The sequence below is a fragment of the Arvicanthis niloticus genome, chromosome 4 (genome assembly GCF_011762505.2).
Source record: "Arvicanthis niloticus isolate mArvNil1 chromosome 4, mArvNil1.pat.X, whole genome shotgun sequence".
Classification (NCBI taxonomy): domain Eukaryota; kingdom Metazoa; phylum Chordata; class Mammalia; order Rodentia; family Muridae; genus Arvicanthis; species Arvicanthis niloticus.
This window is the reverse complement of record NC_047661.1, coordinates 106,514,860-106,531,170: the sequence shown is the minus strand read 5'-3', so window position 1 is coordinate 106,531,170 and position 16,311 is coordinate 106,514,860. Positions and strand designations below refer to the sequence as shown.

At 41.1% G+C, this 16,311-nt stretch overlaps 1 protein-coding gene across 1 annotated transcript in view; it reads left to right on the top strand.

Annotated features, from left to right (window-relative positions):
• The window catches only part of Enpep (glutamyl aminopeptidase), a 72,869-nt gene that overhangs the window by 16,819 nt on the left and 39,739 nt on the right, over nucleotides 1–16,311 (top strand). The window contains exons 4-6 of the mRNA XM_034501509.2: nucleotides 11,059–11,179; nucleotides 13,653–13,807; nucleotides 14,446–14,559. Of these exons, the coding sequence (XP_034357400.1) occupies nucleotides 11,059–11,179; nucleotides 13,653–13,807; nucleotides 14,446–14,559 (390 nt within the window). The remainder of the gene's footprint in view (nucleotides 1–11,058; nucleotides 11,180–13,652; nucleotides 13,808–14,445; nucleotides 14,560–16,311) is intronic.

Below are 16,311 nucleotides of genomic sequence, written 5' to 3'. Positions count from 1 at the left end.
TAATGCTTAAATATTAATCAACGGCTTTATAAGTTTGGTAGTGCTCAATAACAAGATGCCCATACAATCAGAAGTGTAACCCAATACCCAACCTAGATATACCAACTACCTTTGACTGCCAGGGACATGTGAACATCAGCTTCCGTGTCCCTCTCTCTCATTCTGTCTCTCCCTTAGCTCCTCCTCTTCCTTCTCTTCTTCCTCCCTTACTCCTCCTCTTTCTCCCTTACTCCTCCCACCTTAGCTCTTCCTACAGTTCAAGACACAGTTTTTCTATGCAACAGTCCTGGCTGTCCTGAAATTCACTTTGTAGACTAGGCTGGCCTCAAACTCACAGACATTCACCTGCCTCTACCTCATGAGTACTGAGTAAAAGGCATGAGCCACCATGCCCAGTGTTAATAATTCTTTTTAAAAATTTTTTCTCATACAAGTTATTTTGCTTATGTTTTACCTCTCCCCCTACCTTTCCAATGTCTTGCCCACCTCTTACCCAACTTTATTCTGTCTGTCTGCCTGTCTGTCTGTCTGCTTGTCTATTATCTACCTATTTTTTCCTCTCTGTGTGTCTTTCAAAATCAAAACATAGAAATGAAAGTCAAAACAAACTAGCTAAAGACCAATAAGACAAAAATATAACAAAGTCACACCTAAAAATAAAAACAAGAAATCCATTAAAAACCCATAGGATTCTTTTTGTGTTGGCCAGTTACTCCTAGACCTGGGGCCTGGGCTGGAGCATAGTAGATATACCCAGTTACAACCCATTGGAGAAAACTGGTTTTCATTTTGCCAGTGGGTATCAATTGCAGATAGCTTCTTGGTTAGGGGTGAGACCCTGTACCTACTTGGCAAGCTGACTGCTCCAACGTCACCCACTGCTTCTTCTCACAAGTTTTATAGAGACTTATCAGTTAAAGCCCTCTTGTGTCTTATACATTATACATTTTACACTATACATTTTGCATTTTATCCACCCACTGATGCATGCTGGGAGCCACGACGGTGCAGCAGAGCATCATTTACTGCACCGTTTGGACCAGAAGTCCTGTTACTCTTTCAGGAAAATACTTTAAAGAAGGAGCTAGATCATTACAGTGTACACAGCATTCTTCGTAGAAATCGAGTAGAGCCAATGACCATTCTTACTCACGCTGTTTCCAACAATGTATTCTGAGACATTAATCCCCTGACACCCATTCAATCAGTTTGTACTATATAATGCAAGAACCTGTGATACTCTCATCAAATTTGGTGAGGGGTACATACTCAACCCTCTGACAGGAGTTCTTTCTCGCCCCTTATAGCAGATCAAGGTCTATTTTTACTGTAACTAGAGGAAAGGACATATAGCATGTGTCAGGAATGGAGCCATCTATTGTAAGCAAAAGCAAACCCCCAAAAGGGAAACAAAAAGTTCACAAAAAAACCCTTGGGGTTCTTTTTGTGTTGGCCAAAAATCCAAATGTGTACATGAGAAAATTTATATAGAGCTTTAAGATAGCTCAGAAAACTTTTGGCTCTGGATATTTTTTTGAAGAGTAGTGGTGTTGTGTTTTTATTCAATTCTGAAAAAAAAAAGAGGAATTTGAAAATTACGTATTATTAAAAAATTAGTAGTTCTGTAACTACTAAGACCAGACACCATTAAGTAGATCTCTATCTCTGTTTTTACCTCTGTCTCTGCTCTCTCTCTGTCTCTCTGCTCTCTCTCTGTCTCTCTGCTCTCTCTCTGTCTCTCTGCTCTCTCTCTGTCTCTCTGCTCACTCTCTGTCTCTCTGCTCTCTCTCTGTCTCTCTGCCCCCCCTTTTTCCCTCTTCCAGATCTTGGCAAAAAACCACCTCTTGAGGCTTTTTGAGGTTTAGTTGATCGTTTAATGGTTTGTGGCAAATGATTACACTAAATTCCACCTCAGAAAAACCAACCAACCTACCTACCCACCCACCCACCAATCCACCCTGAACTATACTGTGTACAGTATAGTTACTGTACATGGCACTTCAGCTGTGTGAGATAACTGCTCAGCTATGAATGTAACAATTACCATCTCATCATTCTTTCAGGAATCACATCATAATATGTTAACTGTGTTATTAATAATACTATTAACAGCCAGGAAGTGGTGGCACTCACCTTTAATCCCAGTACTCAGGAGGCAGAATTCAAGACCAGCCTGGTTTATAGTTGAGTTCTAGGACTGCCAAGGCTACATAATGAAACCCTGCCTTGAGAAACCAAATAAATAAATAAATAAATAAATAAATAGATAGATAGATAGATAGATAGATAGATAGATAGATAGATATTGTAGTGGGAGATCTTTAAGTCACCAACCCAAATATGACTGGTCAATGAAAACACAACTCAGTAATTATGAATATATTCTGTAAGCCTAGATTGGGTAGACAGCCCTACATTACTCTGTTCCCCAGCTATGAGACCCTTATAACCTGAGGGTTTTCCAGACCCTGCATCTGTCCTTCCACCTCCTACTTCCCAGTGGTCCTCTCCTTCAACATCTTCCTCCTCCATTGTCTTCCTCCAGTCCCCCTCTCTGCAATCTTCTACCAACCTTTATTTCTCCACCTCCCCTTCTTCTACCCAATTTCTGGCTTCAGCCTTTATTTTACAAATTAAGATGGGCAGAAGGTTAACCAGAATTCACCTGTGTAATGACTCACACCTCCTCTGCAGCTGTTCACAGGAAAGGAGAATTAGTATCAAAATACAAGGCCTGGGCTATCCACAACAACAACAAAAATAAGGATATAACAACAACAACAACAACAACAATAATAATAATAATAATATTTATGCTTCAAGGTCCTGGGATACATTGCAATTCATCTTCAAATCTATGACATTTGGATTTAAATATGCATATTCCCTCAAACACATACATTATAGATCGTTTGGAAGAAAACAGAAACTACTCGAAAACAAACAAACAAACAAACAAACAAACAAAAAATTCCAAATTGCCACAAGTAAAATCATTTCCTATTCATAGGTTTGTGACATCCTCTCCAATGTGTTTGACCTACAGTGATTTCTCCAGAATGTATTTTGAACCCAGTTCCAAGGAATCCAATCCAGGCCAAGTTAACTTTCTTTGGGGCATTTGGTCTTTTGTAAGGAAGTATGAGTAAAAAGGAATTCTTGCCTTGTTGGAGAGCTTCCTTGGCTTTCCTAGCAAAGAAAATTGAAGAGCAAACTCAGGTGAAAGACAATGTTCACTCAGCTAGTGCATGCACTGCAGCCAAGTCAATTCTAACTCAGAAAGAGACTGTACATTCTTCCCCAAAGTGTAGAGAAACAGTTCCAGAATCACGGTGCCCAGAATTCTACCTGGGGGTGAAGCCTTGAGAATTACACTTGGTTTCTCAATTACCCTCATCTTAGTTCATTGTTTGCCTAAACGAAAATGCAGCGTCACAGACTATGCATGGTACTGGCTTCTGTTTGTTTTGCTTAAGAAAGATACTAACTATATTTAGGAGGGTTTTAAGTTACTTCGACTATGATTTTATTTCATGTGGATGGAGGTTTTGACTGTGTACCATGTTGGGGCTTGGTACTCATGGAGTTCAGAAGAGAACTTTGGATCCCCCAGGGCTCTGGTTACAGATGGTTGTGAGCCACCATGATGGTGCTAGGAATTGAAAGTGGGTCATCTGGAGAAGCGGTCAGTGCTCTTAACCACTGAGCCATCTCTCTAGACTCAGGTTTTAAGTTTTTTTGTCATGAGTTTTAATTTTTGCATTTTATAGAAATTATCTCCCTAGAAAATACTGTTTTAGTAATGGGGTGTATTTTAACATCATATTTTGAAATAATTCACAAAGATATAATTGTTATGCTGCGTCAAGACTATATATAACTATTTAACTATATATATTTGATATATAACTATCAGACATTCATTAAGCCTAGGAAATGATTATGTATACAACCCTATGGACTAATCAACCAACAACCCTTTATTTGGGTTTCATCAGCTTTTCTGCTATTGTGTTTGCTTTGTTTCCATAGCCAATAGACAGTCCATCTGTACAGGGCTTAGTCAAGCCTCGCTTCCTCCAGTCTGGGACATTGTGTGTGTGTGTGTGTGTGTGTGTGTGTGTGTGTGTGTGCTTTTGTGTATGTATGTGTGTGTGTGTGCGCATGTGAGCAATCAGTGCAACCTCAACATTTTTCTGTCTTCATAATGAAGCTGAGAACAGGAATGGATCACTTGGCCCTTTCTCTTCCTACTTCCAGATCTCGCATCGCCAATGGCTGTCATCTTTTTAGATCTACAGAAAGGTGTCCACTCAGTACAATCTTCTTCATAGACGTAGCATTTTTGTTTTGTTTTAACAACAGCTTAGTCCACCCATACTTCTTCCTGTTCTAATTAATGCTGCCTTTCCTGGGTACACAGAGTCCTTCCTTATTATCTTGTGCTCTTGTCACCTCATGAGTTCACACTCATCATGTTTTTCATAAACATGGGGGTGGGGACATCTCCATGTTTATGGGAACAGTTTGGGCACAGAAATCAATTTCCACACATGTGAAGAGCACTGGTCAGGTATCTTGTAGGCTGCCCCATTTGGGTTTGTGTGGGTTTTTTTTTTTTTTTTTTTTTGGTAAGAATTGACTAGGGCTTTTGATTTGGAGGGTACCACAGAGATGAGGAGTCCATTAGTTAGCATGGTGTGAATCATTTATTCTGTTGTGACTCCCCCTTTCACATTTCCACATTCTTTTTCTTAACAGCAGTCCCTGCTTGCAGTCCACATCCTGAGGAAAGGAATAGAGTTGACTCTATTCTTTCAGACTCTCTACACACTCGTCATGATCACTATACTGAGCAATAACTATTTGGGAGTATTTCAAGGCTCTGTAAATACCATCTTTCTCTCAACAGTTCTGACTTCTCATTAAAGCAGTAGCTCTTGTCTACAGCAATTATTATTGTGGCATGCAAAGGGTAGCTTAAAATCTCCTATGGTTATTTTGGTCATGAGTTCATTTTATTGTTTTTAAATGTTATGTTGGGAGTGGGGTGCCCCGGAAGAAGGTTCAGTCAGTAAAATGTATACTGCATACACACGAGTATGTTTTGCATTTTGTAACACCCATATAAAAAGCTGGGCAAGGTGTAACACATTTATAATCCTTGAGCCGGGGAGGCAAGGACAGGTAAATGCCTGCAGCTCCCTGACCAGCCAGCATAAGATATTTGGTAGCAAACAGCACTGACACATCCCTTTCGTTTGTGTGTTTCCAAGTTTGCCTTCTGATATGACGTATTCCTCCTAGGTTTAGGTTTGCATCTTATCCAGAGGTAAATTTGTACATATACAGAAAGCCTTTAGCACTATGATAGCTGTTGCAATTGTTGTTAACTCTATGGGTCCAAACTGTGTTCAGAACTTGGAGCCTAGCATGTAGCTGCTCAGGAAGGGCTGGAGAAGCCCAGGGTGCTCCCTGAGGCCACATGAGCTTTTACTGGCAGCCCACTTGAGTCAAAACAAGTTATCTGACACTCGGTTATTGTTACTGTTGTAAAAAATAAAAATAGATGTTGGTGTGGCCTTAGTGGCCCACCTATAATCTCAGTACCAGGGAGATAGAAGCCAGAGGATTAGGAGTTCAAGACCAACCTTGGCTACATAGTGAGTTAGTTCAAAGTCAGTGTAGATTACATCAGACTCTGTCTCAAGACACAAAGAATAATAATAGAAAGTCTATATTAATTCAACATCTGCAAAGAAGGTGTCACATTGGAAAGACAAACTTGAAAGCATACAACGAAAACTGATGTGTCATTGCTGTTTTGTTGTTTTGTTTCCTCCAAATACTCTTCTCTCCTATCTTTCTGCTCTGCTAGGATATGTAGAATATAGACATAAAACTAAGCACAGTGATGTCATCTTCAATAACATCACATAACATATATGTATGCAAGAATGGGGTGAAAGCTGTGAAGGTGTCTCTTTCTTGTTCTGATTTTTAATTTTAATCTTATCTATTTACTTCAACAAAGCCACACCTCCTAATAGTGCCACTCTCTGGGCCAAGCATATTCAAACCATCACACCTGGCTTTGAGCCGGCAATGGTGGCCATAGTGTTTGTCAGTCTGGAAACTGGTTCTTTCTGTTGGTAGAGTCTTCCCAAGTTTAGTGTCCTGATATCAGATCTGTATACAATTTCTTGGTCTACTGCCATGGTCAATCTTTTTTGTTCTCCCGACCTAGATAAATCTCTAGTCTTTGGAGATAGGGTAGCCTGGATACCTTTCTAGTCTCTATCCCATCCATTATCACAATGAAAACTCTGTGCTTTGTTTGGTTCCTGGCTTTCTGAAATCATTTCTGAAAGCTTTTCTAAATGAAGCTCCTGCAAATCGAGTGGCTTGACTTTCACGTTCATTGTGTGGATACCAAGAACCCATTATTTTGTATCTCAAAAGCACAAGGTTCACTTCCTGTCATCCCCTCATTCTCCATTGCTCTTTAAAGCAATGTGGGCACCACCTTGTGCTGTCACTCACACAGAAGGAAGTTCAGACAAAGAGTCAGCAAGGCTAATAACTGAATGTTTTATCTATGATACTGATTCTGGCAATGAGACCCAGAAGCTGGATGTGGCAAACACTGTGGAAATGTTATCTTATTCAATCCATCCGTCTCTCTGTTGCATAGCTAGGAGACGTGAAGCTTCATCTTTACTAGTGGAGAAAAGAGGCAGTGTGATGGTGTGGGGAGAACCTGACTTAAACTCTGCTCTCGTTTGTGTCTTGCATTTTTATCCAGTCACTTTCCCACTGCTTTGATAACATGTACTAGCCAAGGCAACTTATAAAAGGAAGTGTGTGGAATTGGGTCTACAGTTCCAGAGTGGTAGGAGTCCATGATGGCTGAATGAAAGCAGCAACTGAGAACTTTTTATCTCCATCCACAAGCACAAGGCAGAGAAAATACTGGGGCAGCATAGTGAAAAGTCCCACCCCCAGTGACACATTTCCTCCAAAAAGGCTCCACCTCCTAGTCCTTCCCAAACAGTTCCACTGAGGATCAAGTATTCAAACATATGAAGAGACGCAGTCTCATTCAGACTGCCACACACTTAAATCCTCTTTGAACTCTCAGTTTTTAAATGAATGCCATAGGTTTTGGGGGATGGTTTTACATTAGAAATTACATGTTTAGATTTGTATGAAGGCAATTTTTTTTAAAAATACTGATGAATTGATAGCTTTCATGGGACCTGGGGAAGTACCTGATAAACAATGCATGTAGATATAGGTGTGTGTGTGTGTGTGTGTGTGTGTGTGTGTGTGTGTATAACAGGAAAAATAAAAAATATGAAAATCCACCTATCAGTTCAGGTCCAATGATATTGCCAAATTAGTTAACTTAGACAAATAAAATACTTTTGATTTCCAGAGCTCTTAGACTTTCTAACAGTGAATAAGGGGTTGTGAAAACAGGATCCATGTAAGAGTTTCAGCAAAATGATCAGCAGTTACATAAACTATGACATTCTATTAGTAGTTGTTCAAAATTCATAGACATGATATGTAGCATGAGACGCTCCGTGCAGGAGAAGAGCTAACACCACCCAGTGAGACTCATAAGTAAATGTTGGGGAGGTTTTACAAGGTTTGTGGTTTGGATACAAATAAGGGATAGGGGAAAATGGTATAAAGACTTGTTAAATAGTTCTTAGTTGGTCCATCATGATAGTCAAATCTAACAAAGAGACTAGAGTCACTAGAATGAAAGGCATCATATTAAAAATTCTAAATGCCTACTTTATGGGGCTGGAGAGCTGGCACAGCGGTTAAGAGTACTTATTGTGCCGGGCAGTGGTGGCGCACGCCTTTAATCCCAGCACTTGGGAGGCAGAGGCAGGTGGATTTCTGAGTTCAAGGCCAGCCTGGTCTACAGAGTGAGTTCCAGGACAGCCAGGGCTACACAGAGAAACCCTGTCTCGAAAAACCAACCAACCAACCCAACAAACAAACAAAAAGAGTACTTACTGCTTTTGAGGAGGACCCAGGTTCGATTCTCAGCACCCACGTGGCTGCTCACCACCACCTATATCTAAAGAATCTTTCTGACACTCCCTCCAGCCTGCTCAGGTCCACACATGATACACAGACGTATATGCAGTCAAAACATCATACTCATAAAATACAATAAATGAACCTTTACAAAACTAAGCCTGCTTTATAATAGGGTCCAGTGTAATAAGAGAAACACTATTGAAATAACGGAGCAGATGTGTCATGGTCTCAAAAGAAGAATCAACTTACAGTGGAGTTTATACAGTCCATCTGTAGGAGACCCAGTGCTTTGAGGTAGGGCAAGTCGTCTGTAGGAAGGAGAGGGATACAGGAATGGGGCATGATGTTGCCACCATCAGGGAGCTGGAAATGGGCAGCAGAGCAGCCGTGAGGGCATCTGCCGAGGGTGCAGTCTTTCTAAATTCTTCAGTCTGGACATCATGGGTGTCTGAAGTTGAAGAGATGTTACCTCCAGTATATGGAGGCTTCAGATGGCAGACAGTGTTAGCATGTTGGTAGAATCTTCCATGTCATAATATGCTCCTGGCATATAGCAGCTAGGATACACTTATGGATATGCTTTGTCTAATTGCAAAAAATCTTCAAAACTCTTTGGATTTTATAATTATAGATAAGGGATTGTGGGACCAGTTCGAGGATGTGATTCTATGATTTCTCAGCTTATTGATCAAATCTGTGTCTGGAAAATATGACCTATAGGGGTTTTCTGGAAAGGTCCTAGATGATGGGTAATCTGCAGCTGACAGGGTGCAGACAGTGCATGGTTCTGTGTGGGGATGAAGGTTGGGCATTCCCTCAGAAACCAGTGAGGAAGGAATGAACGTTGATGGCAGTCTTTTCTGTTGCTGTCATCAACAGAAATGTGGACAAAGGAAAAAAAGTAACTGATAGTGTTACAGAAGCATGCTTGGACAAAGTCTGTGGGAGTGGGGACAAAGCTCAATGGTAGTATAGTTGAGTGCTTAAGCCCAGGATTCAGTAAAAGGGGCCCACCTTCTGTGGGTAATAGGAAAGCAGAAGCAGAAAGAGCACTAAGTCTTCCTCCTCCCCACAGCTTCATCTGAAGCAGAGGGTTCATTATTGTCTGATTTTCCTTTTTCTCAGCTTGGCTTCCCACTCCAAACAGACAGCACAAAGCACAGGGTGTAGATGGCAGGGCAGTGTCAAGAGGACGGCTCCCCCCTGAAATGTCTGATGGAGAGTGAGTGTGGCAAAAATCTTAGTGAGTCTATAACACTAACTCCTCGACAGGTGAAAGGTCCCGAGCCTTTCTGCTGACAGTAAGGCAGTGCCATGCCGCCATGCTGGCTTTGATTTTTCCACGACAGGTCACCATTGTTCTGTTCAGTGGCTGCCAGCTGGGTCCTTAGATTCAGTTATCACTTGGAGAAGGTCTGTCATTGTTCAACAAGAGGATAAGAGAGGGTCGTAGGAATGGATCATCTCACGTCTTTTGGAGAGTAAAGACTAAAAAGCTCAGAGACTGTTGAGAGGGTCACTGACTGAAGCGGGAGTTCATTTTGATTTATGCAAAAGAGGTGAGAGTATCCGATACGATGGGAGCAGACAGCCAGCACTGGTCTTTAAGGGACATTCTTTTACTATCTGCATTTTGTACTGTGGGAGGCCGCTTCTAAGAAACAGGGCAGGGGGTGTATGCTCAAATGACATCATCATTGTAGTGATGCAATGGGAAGAGGAAATGAGTAGGTGTTCTCTCTCTCTCTCTCTCTCTCTCTCTCTCTCTCTCTCTCTCTCTCTCTCTCTCTTTCTCTCTGGGTCAACAGTCTTGAACTTACTAAAATGACTGAATCTCATCATTGCCGGAGGGTTTTGGATCAGGTCTTGGGGGTACCACCCACACCTCACTTAACTTTCTCACAAATGTAGCAGACTGTAATCTGAAGCCCTTTTCCCTCCTCCACACATTGGAAGTCTCCAAACGACCAAAAGTTTCCTCAGCACAGATCCTAGCATCCAGAGACTACATCTATTCAACTGCTTAGAAGTATTCTTAATATTTTTTTTTATTAAAGTCACAAACGATTAGAGTTGGGACAAAAATCTTCACTCATTTTGGTTTGTAAATTAGGTCACAGGGACATAAAATAATACGACGGCACCTCAGAGGATGGATGATTCTAACTCACTCCCTCTTGGGAAACCTTTGAGCCATCATATTTTAGGTGCTGGGAGTGAAATTGAAACACGGCTGTGCCATTTAGATAAGCAGAGTGGAATGTCACAAAGAGGAAACATGTGGTCTAACGCACCTTCAATGAGAGGAATGAAATGAGTTTGTTTCCTCACAAGGAACTGTGTACTCAAGACGACAAGCCCACGGGTACAAGGGAAGAAAAGTAGACACATAGAGTCATAAACACCAAAAAGACAACGCAAGGGTTTAGGGTTTTTTTTTTTCAGTTTTTAAAAAATAATTTGTTTATTTTTATTTTATGTGTGTTGATGCTTTACCTATATGTATGTCTGTGTGAAGATGTCGGATCTCCTGGGACTGGAGTAACAGACAGTTGTGAGCTACCACACGGCTGCTGGGAATTTAACCCAGGTCCTCTGGAAGAGCAGTCAGTGGTCTTAACTGCTGAGCCATCTCTCCAGCCCCAGACAATACAGATTTTTGAAAGGTGATAATACCTTTTAATGTCTGACATGCTGTCAGGCTTCCGAAGCAAACTTATCCAATGGTTTCCATATGCCGATCATTATGCTTTAAGCTGTTTCTATTCACTAAAGTCACACAGTTACATCTTAATGACCCTCCCCCCCCCTTTTTTTTTTAAACCAAGTCTTAGAGGCGTGTAATGATTTGTGCAAGGCTACACAAAGCAGGCTGGGGATTCAAACTGGAAGCTCTGACTCCAAAGGCCTCCGGTGTTCAGTTATCTCGTGCTTCACAGTTTGTGGGTCTGGGATTTATCAGATGAAGACTCATCTTTCCGAATGTTTCCTTACTAGCTCACTGTTTACGTCCAGCCCAATCAAAAACAAACAGCAGAGTATGCGGCCGACATAACCAAGGCTGTATTTGATTACTTCGAAGACTACTTTGCTATGGAGTATTCTCTTCCTAAACTGGGTGAGAAAATACTTTTAATTCCTCATTTCAAGTTGCTTTTGGGTTTGTTTTGTTTTTGTCTTTAAAAATAAAAAACCTAAGTTAACCTAGTGTGTCTAATTATATTACCATTAATTACTGATCATCTCTGAGTCTTTTTAGTACGTGCACGCGCTTCACATCTGATGTTAGCTACAAAGATCCATGCTGGAGTCTTTCAAAAATAATAGTCACTCTCTACTTTGATATGATGAAGATCTAATCTTTGGTTTGAAAAGCGACTCCTTGAAGAGCATGCTCACAGTGAGGCCAAAACAGCCACCTACATCACTTCATTAAAAAAAAAAAAAAAATCAGGAGTCCTCCAATAATCTCCATAACCTCCAATGCCTGTGTGGTCCTCCTAAGGATTGAAAAACAGTAGGGGTCAGTGGTGTTGTAAGAGGCCCATGTGCTTCCAACCTGACCATCATGCAAGACTTTCTAGCCCTGGGAATGCAAAACTGAAGCTCCTTCCAGAGTTTCCTTTTCTTCAGTGTGGAGAGAAATACATGTTTTTTCTTTTTTGTAAAATGCAAGGAAAGCCATATTCCAAATGTATGGATATGCTGTCTCCATCAACAGCACAAACAAGCTTGAGTGACGACTGGTTTGAACAAAGTTGTAACTGTAAGACCCTTGGAGACACTTGTAAGGAAGGCAGTAAGAGAACCAACCAACTGCCTGGGCTGTGGTGGTGCATAGCTTTAATCCCAGAATTTGGGAGGCAGAGGCAGGTGGCAGGTGGTGGCTTTGAGTTCGAGGCCAGCCTAGTCTATGGAGGGAGTTCCAGGATTGACAGAGAATCCTTGTCTTGGAGAGAGAGAGAGAGAAAGAGACAGAGACAGAGAGACAGAGAGTGACAGAGAGACAGAGAAAGAGGGAGACACACACAGAGAGACAACCAAGAGTTCACTTCCCTATGTAGTACCTACCACCTTAATAAATCCCATGGAAGGCAAAAGGCACAGTGACTGCGTGTGTACACCCTCCACACCTCATTTTCTCTTCAATGGCACTTTGTGTCACTTATCCATTATGAGAGGACACAAAAGGACAAGTAGTTTTTTTACCAGAGTCAGAGGGAAAATTCTGGATGTTTCAGGAACCCGAATGCCTCAATGTTCATTGTCTTTGTCTCACTCCATGTGATCGTGGTGACCCCAGATGCAGAACTCACACCAGTTTCTCTTCCTACTCCCTTCTCTTCCCTCCCCATCTGCTTCCCTGTGCATCTTCAAAGCTTTCAGAATTAGCTGTGTTATAGAGCCTTTGGAAGTGATGTCCTCACTTATATCAGAAGGTAATTGAATTGACATTAATTAATTATAATGTCTGTCTTCACTAGAGAAGAGATTGCTTGTATTCCCTCAGGGATTTGTACAAATCATACTTTCCAACATAGTGGAAAATGTTGGCTACAGGGGCAATACTTTCCTAAGCTTTAGGGGTATTCGAATACCATAGTAACCAACCCATAGAATAAGAATAACATGAAAAGAAAATCACTATTACCTTGATTTTTAATGAAAATATATATTTTTTATTCTTTCATACAAATCTTTAAGAAATTTTATTTCAACCAGAAAGGCCCCTTTCTTATATGTTAGAATGAAATTTCACTTATTTAAAATTTTGTGCCACATTTAAATTATAGTGGTGATAAAAATGACATTCAGGTCATAGTTCATTAGCTGGGGAAGCTGTATTTCAATGCTTTTCCTGTCTGCAGCTTTGATGTGGAAGTGCTCAGCACTGCCTCCCCTTGTTGGGCATTATACCTAGAATCTAGAGAAAATAAACACAGAAATTCCTGTGACCTGGATTAAAAAAAAATAGAAAGAGAGAGAAATTGGTCAATCCCAACTTACTTAAAATGTAAAAGAAGACAGCAAAGGGAAGGGATAGAAAAAGAGGACATTAGTTTGGCAGAGAATCAGACTGTCCTTAAATTGTACATCATTGGAGGGGGCAGGGTTTCTAAGCCTGTGTCCTTGACATGTAAGCTGTCTCTATGAGCTCTCAAGCTCTGTCTTCTCAGTTCTCATTTAAAGGCTTCATTCCTTTTTTTTCCCTAACACTGTCTCACCCAAACAGATGCTGTTTATAACCAAGGTCATAAATAAGGGATGGGGAAACTAATAAAAATGAAGGACTGAACAGAAAAGAAAAGACATAAAACCATACAGGCTTTGAGTAAAAAAGGAGTCATGTAATCCTTAAGAAAAAGAGGGGGGTAGGGAAGGATGACACATTGAAGTCTGGCGGCTGCAGGAGCTTCTCCGTGGGAATGTTGAGTGCATTAGGATCAAATGTTTGCACAAATGATTCCTGCTTCTCACTCTGAAACATTATTTTTAGCCTTAAAAAAGTCAACCAACAAACTTAATTTGGTAAGAAACACTGTGAACAAGTGGAAAGAATGTGTTTCTCACCAGACTGTCTTTTTCCATAGATAAAATTGCTATTCCAGATTTTGGCACCGGAGCCATGGAAAACTGGGGACTTGTCACTTACCGAGAAACAAACCTGCTTTATGATCCCCTGCTATCGGCCTCATCCAACCAACAAAGAGTGGCCAGTGTGGTTGCCCATGAACTCGTACACCAGGTAGAGAGAGGGCTTTGAAGCAAGTCTGCTTGCTTTTTAAAACTGGTCTATTTCCACAGCAGTAATACAAAATGTGGATGACCAATGAAGTAAAACAGACCAACTCAAAACATCCAGTGTGAAAGCCAGTCTAAATGTTAACTAACATTTAACTGCACAGAAACTTTCCAGTGGTTCTCAACCTGTGGGTCATTGCCCCATGGGATTCAAATGACCCTTTCCCAGGCGTCGCCTAAGACCATCAGAAAACACAGATATGTATATTATGATTCACTATTACGATTCACAGCAGTAGCAAAATTAGAGTTACAAAGTAGCAAGAAATATAATTTTATGGTTGGGGGTTATCATGATGTGTGGAACAGCATTAGGAAGGCTGAGAACCACTGCTTTAGACTGTATTGTGTTTAATAAAAACGCAAGAGACCTTCCTAGGATATTATATATTCCTTAAAAAATGGGAATAAGTGGGAGAATGTAACATTCCTCAAATCAAGATAAAGTGGGAAATACATGTTAGGTACAATGTTGACTGATTCTGTGTCAGTTACAAATCCATGCCAGGAAATTTTCTCCACAACTCCCTACCATGAGAGTAAACATCTAACTACTTCCTCATTCACTGCTTTTCATTTCAGTGGTTTGGAAATATTGTGACAATGGACTGGTGGGACGACTTGTGGCTCAATGAAGGATTTGCTTCATTCTTCGAGTTCTTGGGAGTAAACCACGCAGAAAAAGACTGGCAGATGGTGAGTCCTAAACACACACTCTCTGAACCCGTTTTCTTCCTGGAAACTCAACTGAAGCCTTTGCCAGTGGTCTAGGATTAGGGTCAAACACAATGGCGGTCTTGGAAATCGGTTCCGAGGATAGGCTGGAGCCAGTGACTTCCTCTGAGCTGTTCTTTGCCAAGAGCCTTTACCTGGTCACCGAGGCAGAAGGAAATCATAGACAAACACCTGTAAGGATACGGGAGTCAGGGGATAAAGTATGGGAAACGCCCACCTCGCATTTCCGGGAAGTAGGGTGTCAGCTTTTCCAAAGTCTTATTTTACAAGCTGTTTGACTTGAGCGGATTCCTGGAAGGTGGTGAAGCAGTAAAACCTTAACAGTCAGGTACAAACTCACATCCTAAATACGTCACCTCTTAGATGCACAGCCGGAAGTGTGGCCGTAAGCAAGTTGCACGATCTTTTCTGAGTCAGGTCTCCCTTTAATGTCCAATGAGAGCATTGTTCTGTATCAAGTAAGCTTCCAAGTTCCCAAACCGTAGGCATAGTGAACATTCTCACAGTGTGCCCTCAAGGGGCCTGGAATAAAAATTTCCAGGAATGCTACAGAATCTTTTTTTTTTTTTTTAATTGAAAATTAAGCCTTTTCTGTTTGTGTTTAGATCATGTAAGTATTCAACTCTGGCTGTATTTATGCATGTATGGACACTCCATAGATGTGTATACTTATCTCTATATAGATGTGGATTGTCATGAAGCATGTGGAATACTGCCCTCTACCGGACTGTTTTTAACATTGAGTAACTTACCTTTAAAAAGAGATGGATGTAAGAACTACCTCACCCCGTTGCTGTAAAGGCAAACAATAAAACATATTCAAAGAGCTTAGTCTTCCACGTGAATCCGATAAAGAAATAACAAGACTTCTCAACTTGGAGTTATTTATATCTTTTTCTGACTTCTAAAAGTATTTTTAAATGACCTCTAAACTTCAATGTCTCCTAAGTGTTGTAGAAAGGCTACTAAAAGGCGAATTTAAAAATAAAGGAAAACACTATCTAACAGAAGTTTAGCTTCCCTGGGCTCAGAAGTCTATAATTGTTTTCCTTTTTCATCTTTAAAATGTTGGGTTTTTTTCTACCCCCTTCTCCCCCCCCCCCATCTACCCGCTGCCCCCACTTTCCTTCACAATTTCATGCCCTTACAAACAACACACAAACAAACCAACAAACCACTCAGGTATAGGACCGGCCACTGGAACATGGGTAGACTTCCCATGACCACATTCCTGAAGAAAATGGACCCTTCTTCTGAATAGCAGCTATCAATTGTCAATAGCTCCTCAGCTGGGGGGTGAGGCATCATGACCTCTCCCCAATCCAAACTGGGAGTTTGGTTGGCTTGATCTTGTACATGTAGTCACAGCTGCTGATGTAGGTTAAAAAATTTTTTCAAGCAATTGTAAGTCCCCCCCTCACCCCCATTTCTTGAATGCACAGAGATCTGCCTATCTCTGCCTCCAGAGCACTGAGATTAATGGAATGTGCCACCAAGCCTGGCTCTTGGAAAACCAACTTTTACATTAAATACTTACATTTCCCTAACCTTCTTTGAAAGATGAGGAAACTACTCTGCAAAGTTGAGTCTTTAAACGTTTAATTGGCACCAGGGTTTTCCACCCTAGAACTGTTAACATTTGGGACAGTGCGTTGTTTCATGGGCTGTCGTGTGTGCTGTAGGATGATAGCCGGTTCCTCTCACACTATCTAC